The 21,994-nt window shown below is 40.2% G+C and overlaps 1 protein-coding gene and 2 long non-coding RNA genes across 5 annotated transcripts in view; 2 read left to right on the plus strand and 1 right to left on the minus strand.

Annotated features, from left to right (window-relative positions):
• Window positions 1-43: 43 nt before the first annotated feature.
• LOC147352934 (uncharacterized) lies at window positions 44-388 on the plus strand. Its single transcript, XR_015145246.1, has 2 exons — window positions 44-189; window positions 262-388. It is a non-coding gene; the product is annotated as an uncharacterized LOC147352934 (long non-coding RNA).
• A 1,771-nt stretch (window positions 389-2,159) lies between these two features.
• The window catches only part of LOC147352935 (protein CFDP2-like), a 44,229-nt gene continuing 24,394 nt past the window's right edge, over window positions 2,160-21,994 (minus strand). Inside the window, exons 5-10 of one of the 3 annotated variants that reach the window (XM_086349920.1) lie at window positions 20,483-21,454; window positions 19,842-19,961; window positions 16,857-16,976; window positions 14,815-14,934; window positions 10,050-10,127; window positions 2,160-7,967 (exon numbers count right to left, since the gene is read on the minus strand). In XM_086349920.1, coding sequence (XP_086206046.1) covers window positions 10,082-10,127; window positions 14,815-14,934; window positions 16,857-16,976; window positions 19,842-19,961; window positions 20,483-21,454 — 1,378 coding nt within the window. In that variant the 3' untranslated portion in view covers window positions 2,160-7,967; window positions 10,050-10,081. Of the gene's footprint in view, window positions 9,341-10,049; window positions 10,128-14,814; window positions 14,935-16,856; window positions 16,977-19,841; window positions 19,962-20,482; window positions 21,455-21,994 lie in introns of all 3 variants that reach the window. The other 2 variants (XM_086349918.1, XM_086349921.1) reach the window with 2 other exon arrangements.
• Window positions 10,531-15,091, plus strand: LOC147352936 (uncharacterized). Its single transcript, XR_015145247.1, has 2 exons — window positions 10,531-10,691; window positions 14,734-15,091. It is a non-coding gene; the product is annotated as an uncharacterized LOC147352936 (long non-coding RNA).

The raw sequence follows: 21,994 nt of genomic DNA on the forward strand, positions 1-21,994 counted from the left end.
AAAGGCAATACTTCCGGGCCAAAGGCTCCGGCTTGACCCTGCTGGGGCGGTTGGAAGAACGCGGGCTCCGGCCTGAAGCGGTGCATGCTGGAACTTGTAGTGCTCAGAGCTCAGCTGTTTTGATCTGTGTATACTTAAGGAAGATTTGTTTTTGCCCATGAGAATACAGATTACCTTCGCTATTCACAGGTTGGTATTTTAAATTTGGCTTGTTATAACTTATTGTAACCCCTCCAAATCAATATTCGCTATGATTTCTAGGGTTATTCGCGGACATGCGCTGAGTGAAAATTTTAACCAGCAGTGGGTTGTTCCGAAGATGGATCCCACAATCCGCTGTCTTGCTTCAGCTCTTCTAGTGTGAATAAATATCTTCACAGCCTCTTCAGTACTGCGTTTTGGGTTTTTTTTTTTTTCATTTTTCTACTCTCTGTCGGTGATTTCGCTGTTCAGAATGACCGCCGAGCTTATTCTGTAATAGGATGAACACAGCCCTTAGCAGGCAGCCATTGCTGTGCCTCCTTACCCGGCACCTTGTTACTAGGCAACAGGGCTTCGTCGGCCATTGTCAGTACCCCAGTGGGCGCCAACCACAAATGACCAACTGTTAATCAGGGATCTTTGGTTGTCCTCCCCTTCTATTGATCAGCGCTGCAAGTTGGCCTCACCCACAAGTAACTGTCAATGAGAGACCATTAGGAAAGCGATTCAGCCAAGCGTCAGTGGTGACATCAAATGGAGAGTGAGCTTAAGTGTCGGGTTCAGGCCTTCTCCTGGCGGCTCTCCAGCTTCCTCCGCCTTGGACCAAAGGGTGAGCGGGAGGGCCCAGGGAACAGCCTGGGGAGTATGTCTAAAGTGCTCCAAAGCCCTCACTAAGGCCCTCTACTACTCTTGGCCCAGCCCTTGTGGCAGCGTGAACCTCTTCCCCCATCCCTGTCTTTGCGACCTAATAGCAGTGGCTGTCTGCCTGGGTCGCAGTCTGTGAGACCTGGTTTCCCATTTGGATGACCTAGAGGCTTGAGGGCCAATTGGGTTGAGCACATGACTCCCTCAGGGATGACCAGCTGGGCAGGGTGTGGGAACCTGGCCCTGAGGGCGATGTCTACTGAGACCTGCCTCCTCCTAGGCAGGACTGGGAACTAGCAGGGTAAAAGCTGTGTCTTGGGACCTTACCCTTTCTTGTCAAGGCAGAGAATAACATTCGCTTGGTAGTGATTTAAAAGGACATCCTCGCCTGACCATGACCTGACCTAAAGACAAAGGATCTAATTCTAGAAGTTTGCAACAACTAACCTCACCCCTCCCTCACCTCCTTTTTAAAGAATCTTGCTGACAGCTTTCCATAACTTTGGGGTTCTTAGGACATGAGCCACCCATTTCCTTAAATGAACCTGTACGAAACCTCTGTTCCAAGCTCTAATGTTTTAGTGTCACAAGGCCTCCCTGTATCTGGCACGTGGAATTGCAATTTGGTAACACTGCTGTGGTGCTGGCTTAGTGTTCCTAAGCACAAGAAGGCTGTGGTGTGCTTTATGAAGAAAAATATGTGTATTACATAAGCTTTGTTCAGGTATGAATTGTAGTGCTGTTAGCCTTGAGTTCAATGTTAATGAATCAAAAATTTGATTCATACATCAAGAAAATGGAAAGGGAAATTTGCCAATCCAGACATGAGGCTGCTCCATAAAGTGCTAAAGTGACATCCAGAGTGCGTGAGGAAGATGTGGAAAAGCGGCTGTTTGTGGATTCATAAGATGACAACTGATTATAAAAGGTGTGGTGGAAAGCGTTGTTTTGAGGCTGAAAGCAAAAGAAATTTACGTCATGTTACCCAAGGTCAGAAAAATGTGAAGCCCTTCTCTGCTAGCGCTGGCTAACTTGCACATTTCAAAAGGTGACAAGATATGAATAGTGTTAAGCTTACAAGTGAGGCAAGTTCTGCAGATCAGGAGGCTGCAGAAGAATTTAAACAATACTTGCTAAGTGATATACAGGAAAAGGGTATGTGGAAGAGCAGGTTTTTAGTGCTGTTGAAATTGGCTTATTTTACAAGGACATTTGCAAAAAGAACTTACATAAGGCAAATGGCCTCCAAAGCCCCTGGGCTTTAAATCATTCCAGAATTATGCAACCCTACTTTTGTGCACCAATGCCAAGAGTGACTTTTTTTCTTTTTATTTTTTAAATTATGAAAGTATGATAACACTTGGAAAATACAGAACAAACTTACATATATTTCCACTATTAATATATATTACAATTGTTTTAAAGTAGATGAATTAAGAATTTAGTTGGAATTTCATTATCAAACTCAAAAATTAATAGAATGAATATATAGGGAAGACAAGGATATAGTAAACGTGAAAAGCACTATGAGCCTATTCAACATTAAGATTTATACAATTTTCACACATTAGGATACAAATTCAAGGTCCCATATACTATAAACTAGGAAACACTGTAACATATCCAAGGACATAAAGCAAGGTGCAAAAATTTAATGGTCCAAAGGTACTGAAATCATACAGTCTATTCTCTTATCATTGTGGAATTATGTTAGAAATCAATATCAAAAGGTACTTAAAACTAACCCACATATGTTCAACTGCAATGTGGTATTTTTCAAGAGACTTCTTTAACTTAGCCATTGAAAGCTTCGATAGAAGACGGAAAAAACACAGAGGGTGATTGCAGGGAAGCATTTAAAATGAGAAATTAACAGCAAAATTGGAAATTAGTATCAAAGATGCTTTATCCCATGCATTTCAAAATTAAATGTCCAATTTTAAATGATGGATGTATCTAAGATGCCATACAAGGAAAATTAGAAAATATTGATCATAGAATAAAAATGAAGAGAATTTACCAGAATTTGTTCCCTGCAGCTGAAGCTGCTCAATGCAATTAAATGCAATGTGGAGTCTTGAATATGGTATGGAAAAAAACAATGGATGATAGCATAAAATTTTGTGTAATTTGAAAACATGTACAAAATATCGTAGCATGTTAATTTCCTGTTTTTAAAAAAAAACATACTATTTCTTATAGGTTTCAAGCCTCAATTCAAATTTTTTTTAAATCACCAATAGACTGTTAGCAGAAATACTAGATGCCAGAATACATGGAACTATATCAAAGTTTTGACTGAATGTAAATTAGAAATCTAGCATTCTATTCATACTAAGACAAACAAGTGGAATCAAAATGTGATAAACTTTTAGCTATGCAAAAAGTCTTAAGTTTTCTAAAATGTTATACATACTATTTACATATATGTATATAAAAGCTTTTCTACTATGCTTCATGAACTTTGAGAGAGAACAGCAACAAAAGAGATGGAGAAATTGGGAACCATCAACAAAATGAAAAGGGGGCACTGAATATGAAATAGAAGATGTGAAATGAACTGGATAAAAGTAAAACATCATACACAGTCCAGTTGTTTTTAAACATGTCTGCTCATTAGAAACACATCTGAAGCTCTGGAGACAAAAAGCAATGCCTGGGCATTTCCATTTTTCAAAAAATTGCAAGATAATTCCGGATTTTAAAAAGTGATTTCATGTTTTTCTGTTAAATGGTAGTTTCAGTGATAAAGAATTCTATTTTCTGTTGACCAATCACAATACAATGGTATGAAGCAAATTAGTTACATAATCACAATAGTAAAAGCTGTTTTTCAGTTTTCAAAATCAATAGCCATACAAAAAAGATAGGATACTTAGAATTGTAAGCCATAATGGAAATGATTAACCTAACAATATAAAATTATTACATACAATTTGGGAGTTTTAGTAGAGTGATGTGTTAAGTGGAGGTTCACATGCACGTTTTCACCCAACCATCCAGTCTCTATTTTTTGGTTAGTGTATTTAACCTATTTACATTTAAGATAACTACAATTTATATTTAAGGTTAAGTTCTGTAATCAAATCCGGGTCGCCATCAAAGTCAGATTCCCTGGGGATACCCAGTCCCTTGGCTGGATCCCCATTCTGGGAAGCCTGCCGTGGGGCTCAGAACCTTTACAATAGTGGGAGAACATCTTTGGTGTTAGCGTTCTCCAGTATCTGGGTCACTCACCTGGCGAGTGTGGAATCTGATTTTATCATGATTGCGTAACCCCTACCATCTTGTTGCGGCTTCTTTGGACATGGAGTACGAGGGCAACTTCAAGTGCAAACCCCTACTGGTGTAGAGGGCTTCAATTTCACCAGCACTTGACCTTCCCGGGAAAAGTGTGAACCATTTGCAGTCCATTGGAGGTGGAACAAAAAAGGCTGGATGACATCTGATTGATTCCACAGCTGTTTCAAACCAGAAGTTGAATACTATCTCTAGGGCAACTTTGGCTTCAAGATTTTGTTAAATTTTGGATAATGCCCTAGTCCACTGCTGTGAAGAACTCAAAAATGCCCACCCCTATGTATAAGTTCTTTTCACGCCCCCAAATACTAAGTCTCTCATCCAGCCCCTGGATCAGGACATAATAAATGTCTTCAAGGCACAGTACACAAGGGAGCTTTGTAACAAGGCTTTCGAAGCTCTCAAAGCCAACAAGGAAACTACCGTGATGGACGAACTACTGGAAGTCAGTCACTATACCCAATGTGATTATGTTGGCACAGCCTGGGACACCAAGCACGAGCCTGTTAACTGTTGGGAAAATGTTTGGCCAGGCTGTGTGGAAAATTTCGAAGGCTTTGAAGGTGCTGCAGAAAGAATGAAGAACAGTGTCAAAAACATAATGCATGCTGCACAGCAAGTAAGTGAAGGCTTTGGTGACATGAAGGAAAATGTGGAGGAAATTCTGGCAGAGACAGCAATAGACAGTGATGATAGTCAGCCGAAGAGTCCAGAATTGTCCCTCTTATAGCAGCAAAGTAACAGAATGGAACTCTGCCTTGAAACAAATTTTCAGTGACATGGAAGGGTATAACCCTATCCTTGATCGAAGCCTCAAATTTAAATCAACTTCCGGTGTGTTTGTCCCTTATGATGAGATGCTTAAAGACGTGAGGCAAAAAGCCAAGCAGACAGGACTGGCCCAGTCTCTGGAGCTACTTTAGGAGGGGAAAGTGCCAACTACATCAAGTCAGACCCAAAGCTCTGAGGCTGCACAGATGTCAGCCTGTCAGCCTCTTCATCATCTGCAGAATGAGTTCCACCTAGCTCTGCAGCATGCCAGGCTTCCCTGTCCTTCACTGTCTCCTGGAGCTTGCTCAGACTTGCATTCACTATCAGTGATGCCATCTAACTACGTCGTTCTCTGTCGCCCCTTTCTCCTCTTGCTCTTAGCCTTTGCCCTGCTTCATTTTGTAGGCCAAGGCCAAACTTGCCCGTGTACTCCAGGTTCTCTCTCAACTTCCTACTTTTGCACTCCAATCCCCTATGATGAAAAGGATCTTTTGGTGTTCTAGGTCTTGTAGGTCTTCATACAGTTGTTCAGATTCTTCCGCATTAGTGGTTGGGGCATAGACTTGGATTACTATGAAGCTGACTGGTTTGCCTTGGAAATAAACTGAGATCATTCTGTTGTTTTTGAGATTTCACCCAAGTACTGCGTTTCCGACTCTTGTTGACTATGAGGGCTACTCCATTTCCTCTAAGGGATATTTGCCCATAGTAAACGTAACGGTCATCTGAATTCTCCCATTCCTGTCCATTTTTGTTCACTAATTCCTCAAACTGTCAATCTTTAACCTGGCCATCTCCTGCTTGACCATGTCCAATTTACCTTGATTCAAGGGTCTAACATTCAAGGTATATACGCAATATTGTTCTTTATAGCATGACTTTACTTTTACCACCAGACACATCCACAACTGAGGTTTCCGCTTTCACCCATACTCTTTTTTCTGGAGCTATTTCTCCACTCAACAAGTGGTGAGAACCAAACCTTGAAGGTTGAACTGATACATGTCAACCTGCCACTCTCCCTCATCTGCAGAATAAGTTCCACCAACCTCTCCCTTGGTTTTGGTGGGCTAAGCCAAGGTCGAAAGGTTTGACCACACTGTGCACTGTATCATTATGCAGCCTGCAGCTCCATCAACACGAAAATGTTAGGTAATGCTTTGTAAAATGTTGAATGCTCAATCTTTCCTTTCCCAAGACTTTATTTGCATCACTAAACAGACTATGTCTCTATATGAATACTATATGTTTACTGTGAGTACTTTTACGTGTAATGTATGTCTGTAGTTTGTGTGTGTAAAACTGAGGGAAAGACAAAGCAGCACAATCTCAGTGTTGTACATAACATTGCTGTCATTCAAACAACTGTTTCATTATACATACAGCATGAGGCTTCCCAGATGGCGCTAGTAGTCAGGAGTCTACCTGCCAATGCAGGAGACTCAAGAAACATGGGTTTGATCCCTGGGTCGGGAAGATCCTCATGGAGGAGTAAATGGCAACTCACTCCAGTATTCTTGCCTGGGAAATCCCATGGGCAGAAGATGCTGGCAGGCTACAGCCTACGGGGTCACAAAGAGTCGGACACAAATGAAGCAACTTAGAACGCATGCATATACTGCTTATCATTATTTGCTACAAAGATTACATACAGCATCTTTCAACACAAACACACATAAAACAGGATTACGTACTGATCAGTTGACAAATATAGAAAGTCCAGAGTCCCACAGGTACCAACCCTGTACTTCCACTAACTGAACATATGTGGTGACCTTATAGACTGGAACTGCTTCATGCTGTTTCTACTGTTGTTTGTGGTGGGGGGAATACTCAATATATAAGCACTTAGAAGTTGAGTGTTTTCCAGTAATCTAGATTCCCAACTTCCTTTCAGAAACCAGAGAATCTGCCAACACAGGGCACGTAATCCCATCAAGCAGAAATAGGCTGAAACTGAGGAATCCCTTTAGACAAATGTCTCCAGTTGGGAAAAATACAAATCCCAACCCCCTATTAAGTTTCCTGGTTTGCTATTACCCTGTTGTCTTGGCAATAATTTATGGAGTCCTTCCTACCAAACTCAACATCTTTACCATCTCATCCACTATACTCTCTGTGCCCTGTCCAATCTTGGGTCATCACCTTTTTAGATATGAAAAGATCCTATTGGGAAACAATACTGAGGCTTCTGGCTGAACTCTGTATCCTACTGGGGTGCTAGAGACATTCTGTATCTTGATCAAAGTGCTACCACTTCACATGAGTAAAATTTTATCATACAAGATTTGTGCACTTTACAGTATACCTAAAACAAGGGGAAAAAAAAAAGAATTGAAAGGGTAGGATCCTGCCAGACACTGTCTGTCTGCATTGCCTGGAACTGAAGCTGTTTCCTTGTAACTGTGGGATAAGCAACCAAATTGGACCATTCAATTTGCTGAAAGTGGCAGAGCAGAAACAGATTTAGGATGTCACAGAATACTGAGCCAACCTTAGAGCCTCTTCTCATTGGACCTACTACTGAAACGATACCTTTTTTCCCCCCACAAACTGTTACCAGTTTTCTGCTATCCCAGTGTGAAATACAGAAGTTTTTGATGTTAACATATAGTCCCGAAAGCTGAATTAATAAGACTCAAGAAGTAAGCAGTGTTTAATCAGATCTTTGGAAGAGAATGTTACTATAAACTAATAAGCTGAACCTAAAGGAAATACAAAAACACATTTTACAACTTTTTGCGACCCCATGGACTGAAGCACACCAGGCTCCTCTGTCATCCACTATATCTCCTGATGTTTGCTCAAAGTCATGTGTATTGAGTTGATGATACTATCTAACTATCTCATCATCTGCTGGCACATTCTTCTATTGCCTTCAATTCTTCCCAGTATCTCAGTCTTTTCCAATGAGTCATCTTTTCAAATCACATGGCCAAAGTATTGGAGCTTCACTTCAGCAACAGTCCTTGCAATGAATATGCAGCTGATTTCCTTTTGGATTAACTGGTTTGATCTCCTTGCGCTCCAAGCACTCTCAAGAGTCTTCTCTAAGTTATAAAAAAAATAAAATAAAAAGCTTAAAAAGTTAGAAAACCGTATTACAAATATTAAATTCACTGGCCACTGAAAAAGAAAAAAACGGTTCTACTTCACAGAATTGAAAGTAATTCTTTATTGATAAACATTTATACCAGAATTAGAAACGTCAGTAGAAAAATAAAATTGAAATAATTTCCCACGGTACAAAGATTTTATCATTTTGACTATATCATTTAGTGAAATAAACTAACTGAAAAGTTAAGTGACAACCAGCCAAACAGACTACAGAAAAAAGAAACGCAGGTACACAGAACCTTCTGCATGTGGACAGCTAATGGCACCAGGACTTCACATCCCGGGAAATGGTCTCCTAGGAAAGGCTGGTATGCACTGCAGTTGTAATAAGAACTTCATTCAAACCAGAGGAGCTTTTGGAATCAAAAAAAACATACAATTTAAAAACTTAGGAAACATAAAGGCTTAAAGGTAACTATTTACATGAAACTTTTCTCCCTACTTTATTTCTTAAGTAATGTTTTCCTGTTAAAAAAAAAACATTAATAACATAATTAGACATTTTTATCTTGGAAGATTCATCACTCATTTGTATATGGATGAAGTTAACATGAAACACATTTACCCTAAAACTTCCATCTTAAAGAATCCAGAAATCAGCTTTTTAATGGTTGGGGTTGCTTCCTTCCAAGTCATAAAAAAAGGAAAAGTGGACATACAGCTGGGGAGAAGTGGCTGCATATCCTTCTAGAGTAAAATCAGTGGTTGGCAAAACTCCCAGAAGCTATACATGAAAAAATATTCAAAATAAATGCCAGGTATTTTTTTGATCTGAGCAACCACCCCCACATGGCTACTCCAAAGGCTCAGCAATAAAGGAATTCACCTGTTATGCAGGAGAGCTGGGATCGATTCTAATAACTGAAAGATTCGCTGGAGGAGGAAATGGCAACTCACTCCAGTACTCTTGCCTGGAAAATCACATGGACCTAAGAGTCCATAGGGCCCCAAAGAGCCGGACAGAACTGAGCATGCATACAAATCAGCAGCCTCAAATAACTGTTTATTGGGGATCAGAAATAAAAATAAACCCTAAGAGGAAACAAACATTTCTTACCATTCACATGATGGATCAAACATTCAGTAATCTCATGATCCATTTTATATTTAAAGTTTTTGAAAACAGAAGATAATCAAACAAGAAACAGATGAAAAAAAAAAACAAAAAAACAAAGACAACTTTCCAAATGCACTACTTTTAGTATCTTGGCTTTAAAGGAAAAATAAACATTTAAGTCATGGATGAGTATGTTCAAAATTAGTATGCAGGGGTAGTGGTCCACAAAGTCAAGTTCAGTTTCTGACACTGAATCAAAAAAAAAAAAACAAAAACTTTAGGGGAGAATACTAAGAGACATCTTTCAACAGAAATTACTAAAATCATTTTACACAACAAATTTCTTAAACTGAAGGCTTATTTTTCAAATCCTAGCTCAATGAACTGAAAAATGGACTCTTAAACTAAAGACACAAAAATTTTCTCAAAAGAATGATTTGATATTTGTGTATTGAAGAGTTAATCTTGTAGAATTTGTGAAGACATCTGCCTGTATCCAACTCTTATAATTTTCCACCTACCTATCTATCACTATTATTTTGATATGTGGTCTAATGGCCTAATAGTTCAAAGAAAATACCTACTTACTTTATGTGATACTTTGTAATTTTTCTCTGTGATTGGCAGTGGTGGTTTAGTTGCTAAGCCGTGTCCAACTCTTACTACAGTCCTGTGAGGTTCCTCTGTCCATGGGATTCTCCAGGTAAGAATACTGGAGTGGGTTGCCATTTCCTTACTTTTTGATTTTTCTCTGTGACTATCCCTGGTAAATTGATCCTCCTAGCTATTTTTAATCAAGAAGCCAGAGTGCATATTGCTTTAAATCAAATACCACTGCACACGATCTCATGGACAGTTAGCTTTACACTCACAATGAGAACTTTCCTTTAAAAATGTCAGATTTAACGACCAGAAACTATTTTGAAAACAGATAAAAACGACTGTATTTCATACAAACCAGTTCAGGTGGTTAAGGATAAAGTCAGATACTTAATTGCTGCAGTCCTGGTTCTTTTCAAGGTCACAGTTTTCAGGCCTTAAAATGAAAAAGACAAGCATTAGAGGAAAAATTACAGGAGCTTAAATTGGGTTTTAAAAAACTAATTCTTTCTCATTAAGGATAAAAATTCTCTTGAAGGAAAACGTAAAAGACCCAGTGGAAGGCATATCTGAAAATTAAACTTTAGGCACTTTCTGGGAGTCATAACCAAACACTGGAAAAGAAGGCTGAAGTCCTACCACTAGGTAACCCCATTAAGACTAGGAAATTAATAACTACTAATTCTAATTTATACTGCAAGACCCAAGAGTAAACCAAAGACACTTAAAAAAATGGTAACAATGTTTAAAGTATCTTTTCGCATGTCTCAATGAAGCAACTAAAAACATGAAAATGAAAAAATATTTTACTGCATTAAATAATTCTTTTAATAAATCAGATGTTTCCCATAGATTCTACCCCTGAAGACTTTCCATACCATTTGTTTGCAGCCTGCACCACATACTGATGTCTGCACTGATAAAATGTGTGCAACACACCTCAGATCAACTGAATTTCTCTCGAGGCTGTTGTTTCCCAAGCAAAACTACAACTGTGCAGGTAACACTACAACTGTGTAGGTAAAACAAACGATCGGGTTTAGTGAGAAATTCAAAGTACATGTATCATAGTGCTATGTCTCCCCATTTTCATGCACAAACTGTGAAGACTTTTTGACTCAGGGAGACATTTCCTTGTGCTCTATTAAGTTTCTCTGGAGTTTTCACAGAAGCTGATTTTCCTTGAATTTCACTTTACTCCTTCAAGGAGTGAGTTCATTAATCTACTAAAAGATAAGTCACCGGCTGACCCACCTAGATTCCCTCTGTTGGTCTCCATGCTGCCCCAGATGGTGTCCTGTATGCACCACAGACTCTTCTCGATCCAACCTTAGTCAGGCATCTTAACCAAGTCTCAGGCTTGGCCACCACCCCTGTTGGGCCTGTTTAGTTCAGTTTTAACAAGCATCCTGCTAAATCAGTTTAAACAGAATCGCTCACCCTTGATATCTGATCACTCGGTTTCTGAACAATTTCCTCATTTCAATCACCTTTGATGTTAACTTGATACAGGCACTATGGAGGACACCATGGAGATTCCGTAAAAAACGAAATACAGAACGACTATGTGACCCAGCTATCTCACTCTTGGAGACAGATCCAGAGAAAACCGTAATTCAAAGAGACACATGCACCCCAACTGTTCACTGCAGCACTATTTACATAGTCAGGACATGTAAACAGCCTGTATGTCCCTCAATAGAGGAATGGATCAACAAGATGGGGTATACCTATATGATGAAGTATTAAAATGAATGACAGAGTCACTTGTAGAGATGTGGACTGAGTTAGAGTATCATGCAGAGCGAAGTGAGACAGAGAAGGAAAAATCTGACATGTCCTTTATGTGGAATCTGAAAAGAAATGCTATGAACTTACATTCACAGACTTCAAAAACAAGCTTATGTTGTGGGGGTTGGAGGGGTTGTGATGATTGAGGGGAAGGGATAGTTAAAGAGAGTTTGGCATGGACATATACACTGACATTCTAAAAATGGATAACCAACAAGGATCTGTTATAGCGAATGGAACAATGTTCAACACTTGAGCAGCCTGTATGAGAGGGGAATCTGGGGAACAATGGACACATGTATATGTATGGCTGAGCCCATTCTCTGTTCCCCTCATAACACTGTTTATTAATTCCTGTATCACAATACAAAGTCAAAAGTTTCAAAAGAAAAAAGGCTAAGAATGTAAGGCATGAAATACAGAATGATTTTCATGAGCAACTCAAGTTACTTAAACAAGGTGAACGTGCCAAGATGCCACTTCGCCTTCCTCTGGTTATCTTCAGAAGTATAACAGTATTTTCTAAAACACACTGTTTCCAAGTAGAATCTTTAAGCATCAAAACATTATTTTACTCAACACTCAAGGAAGCAAGAAGTAAAAATTATGCTACATGAAACTATTTTCTTAGAGCAAAACACATACTGAATTCTTGATAAAACAAAATGAAACTAATCTGAGGCAGAAGATTCTGGTGGATGCCTGTTGCTATGCCATGAGTCACTCTCTAAGACGTAAAGAACACAATCAGTCTACTGAATGAAGAACTTTCCCTGCTCTGGTTGTTCTTCAGTTGCTCTAGACGAATCCAGCTCTTTGCAAACCCATGGACTGCAGCACCCCAAGCTTCCCCATCATTCATCATCTCCTAGAGTTTGCTCAAACTTGCGTCCACTGAGTTGATGATGCCATGCAACCATCTCATGCTCTACTGCCTTGCATCTCATGGTCCCCTCCTCCAACTGCCTTCGAGCTTTCCCAGCATCAGGGTCTTTTCCAAGCAGTCCTCTCTTCACATCAGGTGACCAAAGTACCAGAGCTTCAGCTTCAGTCCTACAAGAATATTCAGGTTGATTTTCTTTAGGATTGACAGATTCATCTCCCTGCTATCCAAGGGACTCTCCAGAGTTTGTCTTCTCCAGCACCACAGGTCAAAAGCATCAAGTCTTTGATATTCAGCCTTCTTTATGGTCCAACTCTCACATCCGTACATGACTACTGGAAAAATCATAGCTTTGACTATGTGGACCTTTGTCAGCAAAGTGAGGTCTCTGCTTTTTAATATGATGTCTAGGTTTGTCATAGCTTTTCGTCCAAGTAGCATGCATTTTTTAATTTCATGACTGCTGTCAGATTTGGACATTTTTTAATTTCATGGCTGCAGAGATTTTGGAGCCAAAGAAAATAAACTGTCCTGTTTACATTTTTTCCCCGTCTACTTGCCACAAACGGATGGGATCAGCTGCTATAATCTTAAGTTTTTTGAACGTTGACCTTTAAGCCAGCGTTTTACTCTTCTTCCACCTTCATCAAAAGGCTCTTTACTTCCTCTTTGCTTTCTGCAATTAGTGTGGTGTCATATGCATATCTGAAGTTGTTAATATTTCTACCAGCAATCTTGATTCCAGCTTGTGAGTCAAACACCCCGGCATTTTGCATGATGTACTCTACATGAAACTAACTATACTAGAAACCTAAGCCAGAAGAAATTGCCTTTATTGCTATCTAGTACTTAATCCAGAGGTAACTTTCATAGTAACACTTACAATAAATGCATGACACATTGTTTAATAAACCACTTATAAGCCTGTTAACCCAGAGAGAAGCCTGCAGAAGGTTAATTTCTTATGCAGCCTAGAGCATTATTTGTCACATACAGGTTGTAACAGATTATGAAATCAATGGATCATAAAAGTTTTTCAAATGACACATACTACACATAATAATTACATAGTATGGACATAAAATACAGGTCATCATACATACCTATATTAATGAGCAGAGTAAATCCTAATGACATGTATTCCTTACTGTGAGTGGCAATAAAGTTAGAAAGCTACTAATCTGAGGAGAATCCCAATCAAACAATATAATGATTAGAAGGCTAAAAATATGTTGCTTCATTCTATTTCATTTCTCTTAAATGATGACTGCAAACGACAGCTTAAAAAGTACTGGCCTAGAGCACTAACAGTCAGTCTTGAGAACTCTGCTCCCATTACTCTGCTCCTCTCACAGATGCCTTCCTTGATGTTTACCCCATTTCCACTGGGGCAGCACGCACTCAAGTCCTTTTCCTTCTTGGATTCCTGGGTAACTACTCCATGACTTCCACCACCTAGCTGCTCCAGTGGGAGACAAATGTTTGGATGAAGAAGCAGATAAAAAGTACGGAGCAGATGTGAACACAGCCCTCCCTCACGTCCCTACACTCACTGCCACGACACCCTGAGAACAGCGTCACTGCAAACACCTCCGGCCCATGGCCTGAGTGCCACGGAAGCAGCTGAGCGAGCATGGCAGGGAGTTGGAGGATCACACCGCCCCAACCTCCTCAACCCAGCCAAGTCCCCCAACAGGACAGAGTAGCAGCCACCACCAGCACCAGCTGGAAAACACCCTGCCCTGGCTACCTTCCCGCACCGTTTCTCCTCCCGGCTCGGTTTCCAGGAATCACCTCTCACACTAACGACCTGCACTCACACCTCTGTTGCAGGGGTCACTGCACACCAGTGTATACAATGTCGTTTTGAGCCAGGGCTGCAAAGATCAGAAAAGCCTGTCCTGTAAAAACTGTTAACCTGACAGGAAAACCAACTTTCTTCTTTAATTAAAAACATAAGAAAAAACTTCAAAGATTTGCAGGGGAAGGATAAAGCAACAAAAGGATTGAAAGGTTAGCGAAGCCACTACAGGTGACTTATTGTACCCCAAACACCTCAAGAAGAGAGAGCTCTGCTCAGGGGTCAGAGGTGATCAGTGCTGTGATGGGAGTGAGTGGCCCATGTTCGCCACTCTTGAGGCAAGTGCCCTGACTCCTCCTACTTAACTGTCACCTTTACTTCTTACATGCAGTTTTAAGAATGAAAATTTTTCTTCCCCCAAATAAAGAATTCTAGTTTTCATCTCTAGATAACTCATGTACTATGGAAAATATGAAGGGATGAAAAACTATTAAGTTCTTGACAATGTGTTATTAAAATTAACTATAAGTCATCTTTGACCTTTTTTTCTCCCTATGAGATCCTCAGGGGTGGAAAACACAGTCACTGTCCCGAAAACATCTTTTCCAACGTGGCAAGTACACCTGGACCTGAGCCTAGACTACTTACCCTGACCCAGCAGGAAGTGATGGCACCGCTGAAGGGACACTGGACTGAGGTTCTTCTTTCTCATTTTGCTTGAAGACGGATTTCCCTTCTTGAGAAGTTTCACCCACTTCCTTAGACACCCTGCACCAAGGAAGGAGACACCAAGTTTACAAGAGGAATAAAAAGAAACAAAATCTAAGAAAAAGCAAAAAATTACAAAGAAAAAACAACTGGATTTTCTGTAATTTCTTGCTGCTGAGTATTATGATTAAAGTCTCCTGTAACCCTTCTAGACAAAGACATTTTCCCCTTGTTAATCTTATAAAGGAAACAGCAGCAGATGGAAGTCTGCTGTCTCTCAAACCCCCTCCATTACTTCTGTCACATGACCGTCACCCTGAATCAGAGCCCACGTGAGATCACCAAGGTGAAGACTGAAGGGCTCTCCCACTGCACCTCACGTGCACATTAGTGCTTACGCTTAAGTCAAAGTGGGAACAGGGACGTGGAGTAACTGGGAGAAACACACTGGCATTATTTAAGGAGAAAAGCAACAATAGTAACAATTTAGAATACCCTAAATTAGAAGACTCCTGTTCTATATGTAAAACAACCCAACGATGACACAAAATTCCTTATGGTACAAAGAGTTGATCATTTTGAATGAGGCTTTTAGTGAAAGAACCTAATACAAAGGTTACACTGATTTCAGCCATAAGCAGCCTAACAGTCCACAAAACAGAAATGCAGGTACACAGAACTTTCTGCATGTGGACTGCTAATGGCACCAGGATTTCACATCCCAAAATACGGTCTCCAGGGAAAGCTGGTAGGCACTGAAGTTGTAATAAGAACTTTATTAAAACCAGAGCAGCTTTTACAATCAAGAGCTAACCACAATGTAAAAACTTGGAAAACATAAGAGCTTAATGATAACTATTTACATGATCTCCCTACCTTAGCTAGTAATGTTTCACTTAAAAAAACCAATGAATAATAGAACTAAATATCCTTATCTTGGAATATTCGTTGCTGATTTATATATGGATTTATTTTTACATGAAATGCTTTTCCCTAAAAATCCATCTTAAAGAATCCAGAAATGACTTTTTATGGTTGGGGCTACTTCCTTCCTGCTCATTAAAAGAAAAAGGAAAAGCCGACACGCAGCTTGGGACAGGGGCAGTTTGGACAGATCTCTAGCCAAGTCATTTGTTGGCAAAATATCTCAGAAGCTGTGTGTGAAAAAATACAATGTTCAGGGAGTCCCCTGGTGGTCCAGGGGCTAAGACTCCTCACTCCAATGCAGGTTCCACCCCTGGTCAGGGAACTCGATCCCACATGCTGCAACTGAGAGTTCACACGCCCCAACTAAAGATCCTATGTGCTGCAACTAAGACCCAACACAGTCACACACACACCAAAAAAAATAGTGTTCAACACAAATGCCAATATTTTTCCATGTAGGCAACCACTCACAAATAAAAACTTTTTTGAGATTGAAAAAAAATTTTTTTTTGAAGAATTATTTTCAAACAATATAATGATGCTGCTGCTGCTGCTACTAAGTCGCTTCAGTCGTGTCCGATTCTGTGCAACCCCACAGACGGCAGCCCACCAGGCTCCACCGTCCCCGGGATTCTCCCAGCAAGAACACTGAAGTGGGTTGCCATTTCCTTCTCCAATATGATGAGAAATCTGAAAACATGCTGTTTTAGCCAAGAGCCTATTTTTTGTCTCAGTACTCACAAAAAATATAGTTATTCTGTAACCCTCTACAAACACAACAATTTGAAATGGGAAATTCCCTGGCCGTCTACTACATGTTCTGCTCTGTGGCCAACAATATAAAACAGGACTTTGTCAGAATTAAACAAGAAGCCAATGGCTAATTTTTCTCTGTATCCTCCATTTTGGCAAATATTTCAGCAAAGATAGAACAGCAGCAGAATTCCTTCTCTTAGGAAAGGAGTCATGAGAGCTACAGGGAAACGGCATCCTTATAATGAAAACATCTTCTCCAACATGGCAGATACACCAGGGCCTAAGTCTAGACTACTCACCCTGACCCAGCAGGAAGTGATGGCACCGCTGAAGGGACACTGGACTCAGGTTCTTCTTTCTCATTTTGCTTGAAGACAGATTTCCCTTCTTGAGATGTTTCACCTACTTCCTTAGAAACCCTGCACCAAGGAAGGAGACAACAAGAATACAGGAGGAATACAAAGAGAAAATCTAAGAAAAAGGCATAAATAACACGGGAAAAAAAATCACTGGGCTTTCTGTAAATTCTTGCTGCTGAGCGTTATGATCAAAGTTTACTATAATATTTATAAAGACATTACCCCTTATTAATTTAACAAATGAAACAACAGCAGATGAAAGTCTGATGTCTCTCAAATCCCCTCCATTACTTCTGTCACATGACCGTCACCCTAACCACAGCCCACGTGAGATCACCAAAGTAAAGACTGAAGGGCTCTCCCAGTGCACATTAGTGCTCACGCTTAAGTCAAAGTGGGAACAGGGAGGTGGAGTAATTGGGAGAAACACACTAGCATTGTTTCAAGGAGAAACAATTCGTATAAACAATATAAAAACAGTATAAGCAATTATCTCAAGAAGGCTCCTGTTCTATACCTTAAACAACCGGAAGATAAACAAGCAGTGATTTGGGAGTGGAAGAAAGCTACATGACTGAGAATCCTGTCCAATTTCAAACTGAAAAAAAATTCCCTCAATGAAACTGAGTCCTTAAGGATCAAATAAAGATATGAACGATACCAGAAATTTCAGATGAAGAAGGGAAATGCCTAATGCCTGCCTGCGTTACCAAGTCATTAAAAATATCTGAAAAATTTTGTTTAAACGCCAATCTGTCGGAGGGTCCAAGATTACGATCACTGTGTTACCTGGAGTGTTCAAACCAGTCATTCAGAATGCTGCTGCTGTTGCTACTTCTAAGTCGCTTCAGTCATGTCCGACTCTGTGTGACCCCAGAGACAGCAGCCCACCAGGCTTCAGAGCTCAAGCTCCCCGTGGCAATGAGAACGCCACGGACCGCAGCTACAGAGCAGCCTCCTGTCTCCACAACTACAGGAAGCCCTCGGGCAGCAATGGAGACCCAGCACAACCAAGAACAAAATTAAAAAAAAAAAAGAATCGCCGCTGGAAAACACTGAAGGATGAGTTCAAACAAGCATCCGGTTACTCTCCTACTCAATTCTTGGGATGGCTCAGTATTACTCAGACAATCAAATAACTCTATAGAGCTTTCTCTACATTATATATATAAAAATACTAAGTTTGAAAGCTTTATTAGAAACGACTGTACTCACTGGCCACTGAAAAAGAAAAAACAGATCTAGTTCACAGAACTGGTAGTCATTTTTTTCTTAACGTATATTTTATTGAAGTACAGTTGACCTACAGTGCTTCAGGTGCACAGCACGGTGATTCAATTGTACATGTACACCTATATTATTTTTTAAATTATTTTCCATTATACTTTATTACAAGATACTGACTACAGTTCCTTGCGCTATACAGTAAACCCTGGTTGTTTGTTGCATATCTATTTTTTAAATTAGAAACCTAACATTATAGTCATACTATGTGGATGACACCTTTAAAGCAGCTCTGAATGCAGAACTCCAAGGCACACCTACGGTCTCTCCTCATAATGCGCTGTATGTGTTCAGTCCTCTGACATTTTCAATCCCATGAACTGCAGCCCACCAGGCTTCTCTGTCCATGGGATTTCCCAGGCAAGAATACTGGAGTGCGTTGGCATTTCCTTTTCCAGAGGAAGTACTTCTTTATTGATAAACATTTATACCAGATTTAGGAATGTCAACAGAAAATTTAAATAATTTTCTATGGTACAAAGATTTGATCATTTTGACTGCAGCATTTAGTGAAAGAAACTAATACAAAAGTTAAGCTAATTTTAGCCACAAGCAGCCTAACAGAGTCCACACAACAGAAATAAAGGTACCAGGAACCTTTTGCTTGTGGACTACTAATGGTACCAGGACCTCACATCCCTCAAAACCGTCTCCTGTGGAAGGCTGGTATGCACTGCAGTTTTAAGCAGCAGCAGCAAACTGACTGAAATGTCAGTGAATTAACAACGGGTCACATGTAGCCCAAACACCTCAGAAGGCAGAGGTGATCAGTGCTGTGGTGACGTGGTCCGTGTTGCCCTCTCTTGGTGAGTGCCCTGACTACTCCTACCTGTGAGCTTTACTTCTTCCATGTAGGTTAAAAAGAAATTATCCCTTCTTCCAAAGAAAGAATTCTTGTCTTCTCAGGATAAATGATGTACTATGGAAAATATGTAGGGAGGAAAAACTACTGAGTTCTTGATAATGTGCTAATAAAACTATAAGTCAGCTTTGACCTTTCTCTATTCCTATGAGATCCTTATGGGTGGAAGCAAGTACTCCACTCAAAACTTACTAAAAGTTCTGATGAACTGCTGATACTTTCATACAAAAATTATTTTTTTAAATTAGGGCTACTACCTGTTCAACTCTGTGCCTAACAATGTAAATCAGGACTTTTTTCAGAATTAACCAAAAAAACTGTGGCTAATTTATCTCTACACCTTTCATTTTGGCAAGTACTTCAGCAAAGGCATAATATTGGAAGTGACAAAAACAAACGAACTGACAGTTGCTCAAGTCATCCTGGTGACTTCCCTGGTGGCTCAGACGGTAAAGTGTCCGTCTATGATGCGGGAGACCTGGGTTCGATCCCTGGGTTGGGAAGATCCCTTGGAGAAGGAAATGGCAATCCACTCCAGTACTATTGCCTGGAAAATCCCATGGACAGAGGCGCCTGGTAGGCTACAATCCATGGGGTCGCAAAGAGTAGGACACGACTGAGTGACTTCACGTTCACGTTCAGCAAAGGCACAACAGCAGCAGAAAGAATCCTTCTCTCAAGAAAGAGAGGCATGAAAACTGCAGGCAAATAGCATCCTTGTACTGAAAACATCTTCTCGAATGTGCCAGATACACCTAGGCCTGTGACACGGTACTCACCCTGATCCACCAGGAACTGATGACACATTTGAAGGGACATTAGCCTGAGGTTTGCCCTTTTCAGTTTGTTTGAACACAGATTTTGCTTCTTGAGAGGTCTCACCCACTTCATTGGTCCCCCTGCATCAAAGGAGACATCAAGTACATAAGAGGGTAAAAACAAACAAACAAACAAAATCTATGAAAAGGGCATAAATAACAAGGAAAAAAGCACTGGCCTTTCTATAAACTCTAGCTGCTGAGCTTCATGTTTAAAGTGCACTATAATAGTTATAGAGAGTAGTTCCACTCTCCGCAAAGATCAAAGACAATGAGCAGCATTGACAACCCAGGGCAACCAAAACAAAAATAAAATAATTTTAAGAAGTATCTTCACTTGACTACGACTGCTTTAACCTCAAAAGATGACTTCAAACAAAGAAACAAAAAAACATCGTTACTCCCCTACCTAAGTTCTTGTGATGGATCAGTATTAACTCAGAGCGTAAAATACAAACTGCTAAACCTCACATTCAAGACCACCCAAAATCTGGTCCTACTCTCTATCAGGCCTAATTTCTGTGCCCCTCTATTCTCTTAATCTCATGAATCTATTTGTCACCACCACTGTATAATCATAAGGTATTTGATTTAGGTCATACCTGAATGGCCGAGTCGTTTTTGGTATTATCTTCAACTTAAGCCTGAACTTTGCAATAAGGAGCTTATGATCTGAGCCACAGTCAGCTCCAGGTCTTGTTTTTGCTGACTGTACAGAGCTTCTCCATCTTTGGCGACAAATAATATAATCAATCTGATCTCGGTATCGACCATCTGGTGATGTCCATGTGTAGAGTCGTCTCTTGTGTTGTTGGAAAAGGGTGTTTGCTATGACCAGCCTGTTCTGGTAACAAAACTCTATTAGCCTTCGCCCTGCTTCATTCTGTACCCCGAGGCCAAATTTTCCTGTTATTCTGGGTATCTCCTGACTTCCTACTTTTGCATTCCAATCCCCTATGATGAAAAGGACATCTATTTTCGGTGTTATTTCCAAGAGGTGTTGTAGGTCTTCATAGAACCGGTAAACTTCAGGTTCTGGAGCATAGGGAGTTGGGGCATAGACTTGGATTACTGTGAGGTTGAATGGTTTGCCCTGGAAACGAACTGAAATCATTCTGTCATTTTTCAGATTGCACCCGATTACTGCATTTCGGACTCTTTTGTTGACTATGATAGCTACTCCGTTTCTTCTAAGAGACTGTTGCCCACAGTAATAGATATAATGGTCATCTGAATTCAATTCGCCCATTCCCGTCCATTTTAGTTCACTGATTCCTAAGATATCGATGTTTATTCTTTCCATCTCCTGCTTCACCACATCCAATTTACCTGGATTCATAGATCTAACGTTCCAGGTTCCTATGCAGTATTCTTCTTTACAGCATCGGAGTTTGCTTTCTTCACCAGTCACGACCACATTTGCACGTCGTTTCCACTTTCGCTTAGTCGATTCATTCTTACTGGAAGTATTAGTAACTGACCTCTGCTCTTCCCCAGTGGCATGCTGGCCACCTTCTGATCTGGGGGGCTCATGTTCCGGGGACATACCAGGCCTTCCCTGTCTCCTGAGAAACCTGTATGAAGGTCAAGAAGAAACAGAACCGCACATGAAACAACTGACAGGTTAACATTGGTAAAAGGAGTAAAACAAGGCTGTATATTGTCATCCTGCTAATACAACTCATATGCAGAGTACGTCATATGAAATTCCAGACTGGATAAGTCACAACCTGCAATCAAGACTGCCAGGAGAAATATCAACAACTTCAGATATACATACACCAGTCTAATGGCAGAAAGTGAACAGGAACTAAAGGACCTCTTGATGAGGGTGAAAGAGAATATGAAATAGCTGACTTGAAACTCAACATTAAAATAACTAAAATTATGGCATCCAGTCCTACCACTTCATGGCAAACAGAAGAAAAAAAAGTGAAAGCTATGATAGATTTTATTTTCTTGGGTTTCAAAATCAATGTGGATGGTGACTGCAGCCACGAAATTTAAAGATACTTGCTTTCTGGAAAGAAAACTATAAGCCTAGATAGCATATTTAAAGCAGAAACATCCCTTTGCCAACAAAGGCCCATGTAGTCAAGCTAGGTATCTTCAGT

This window comes from Bos grunniens, chromosome 18 (assembly GCF_055505025.1).
Source record: "Bos grunniens cultivar Pamir isolate PY7600 chromosome 18, Bosgru_T2T1.0, whole genome shotgun sequence".
Classification (NCBI taxonomy): Eukaryota; Metazoa; Chordata; class Mammalia; order Artiodactyla; family Bovidae; genus Bos; species Bos grunniens.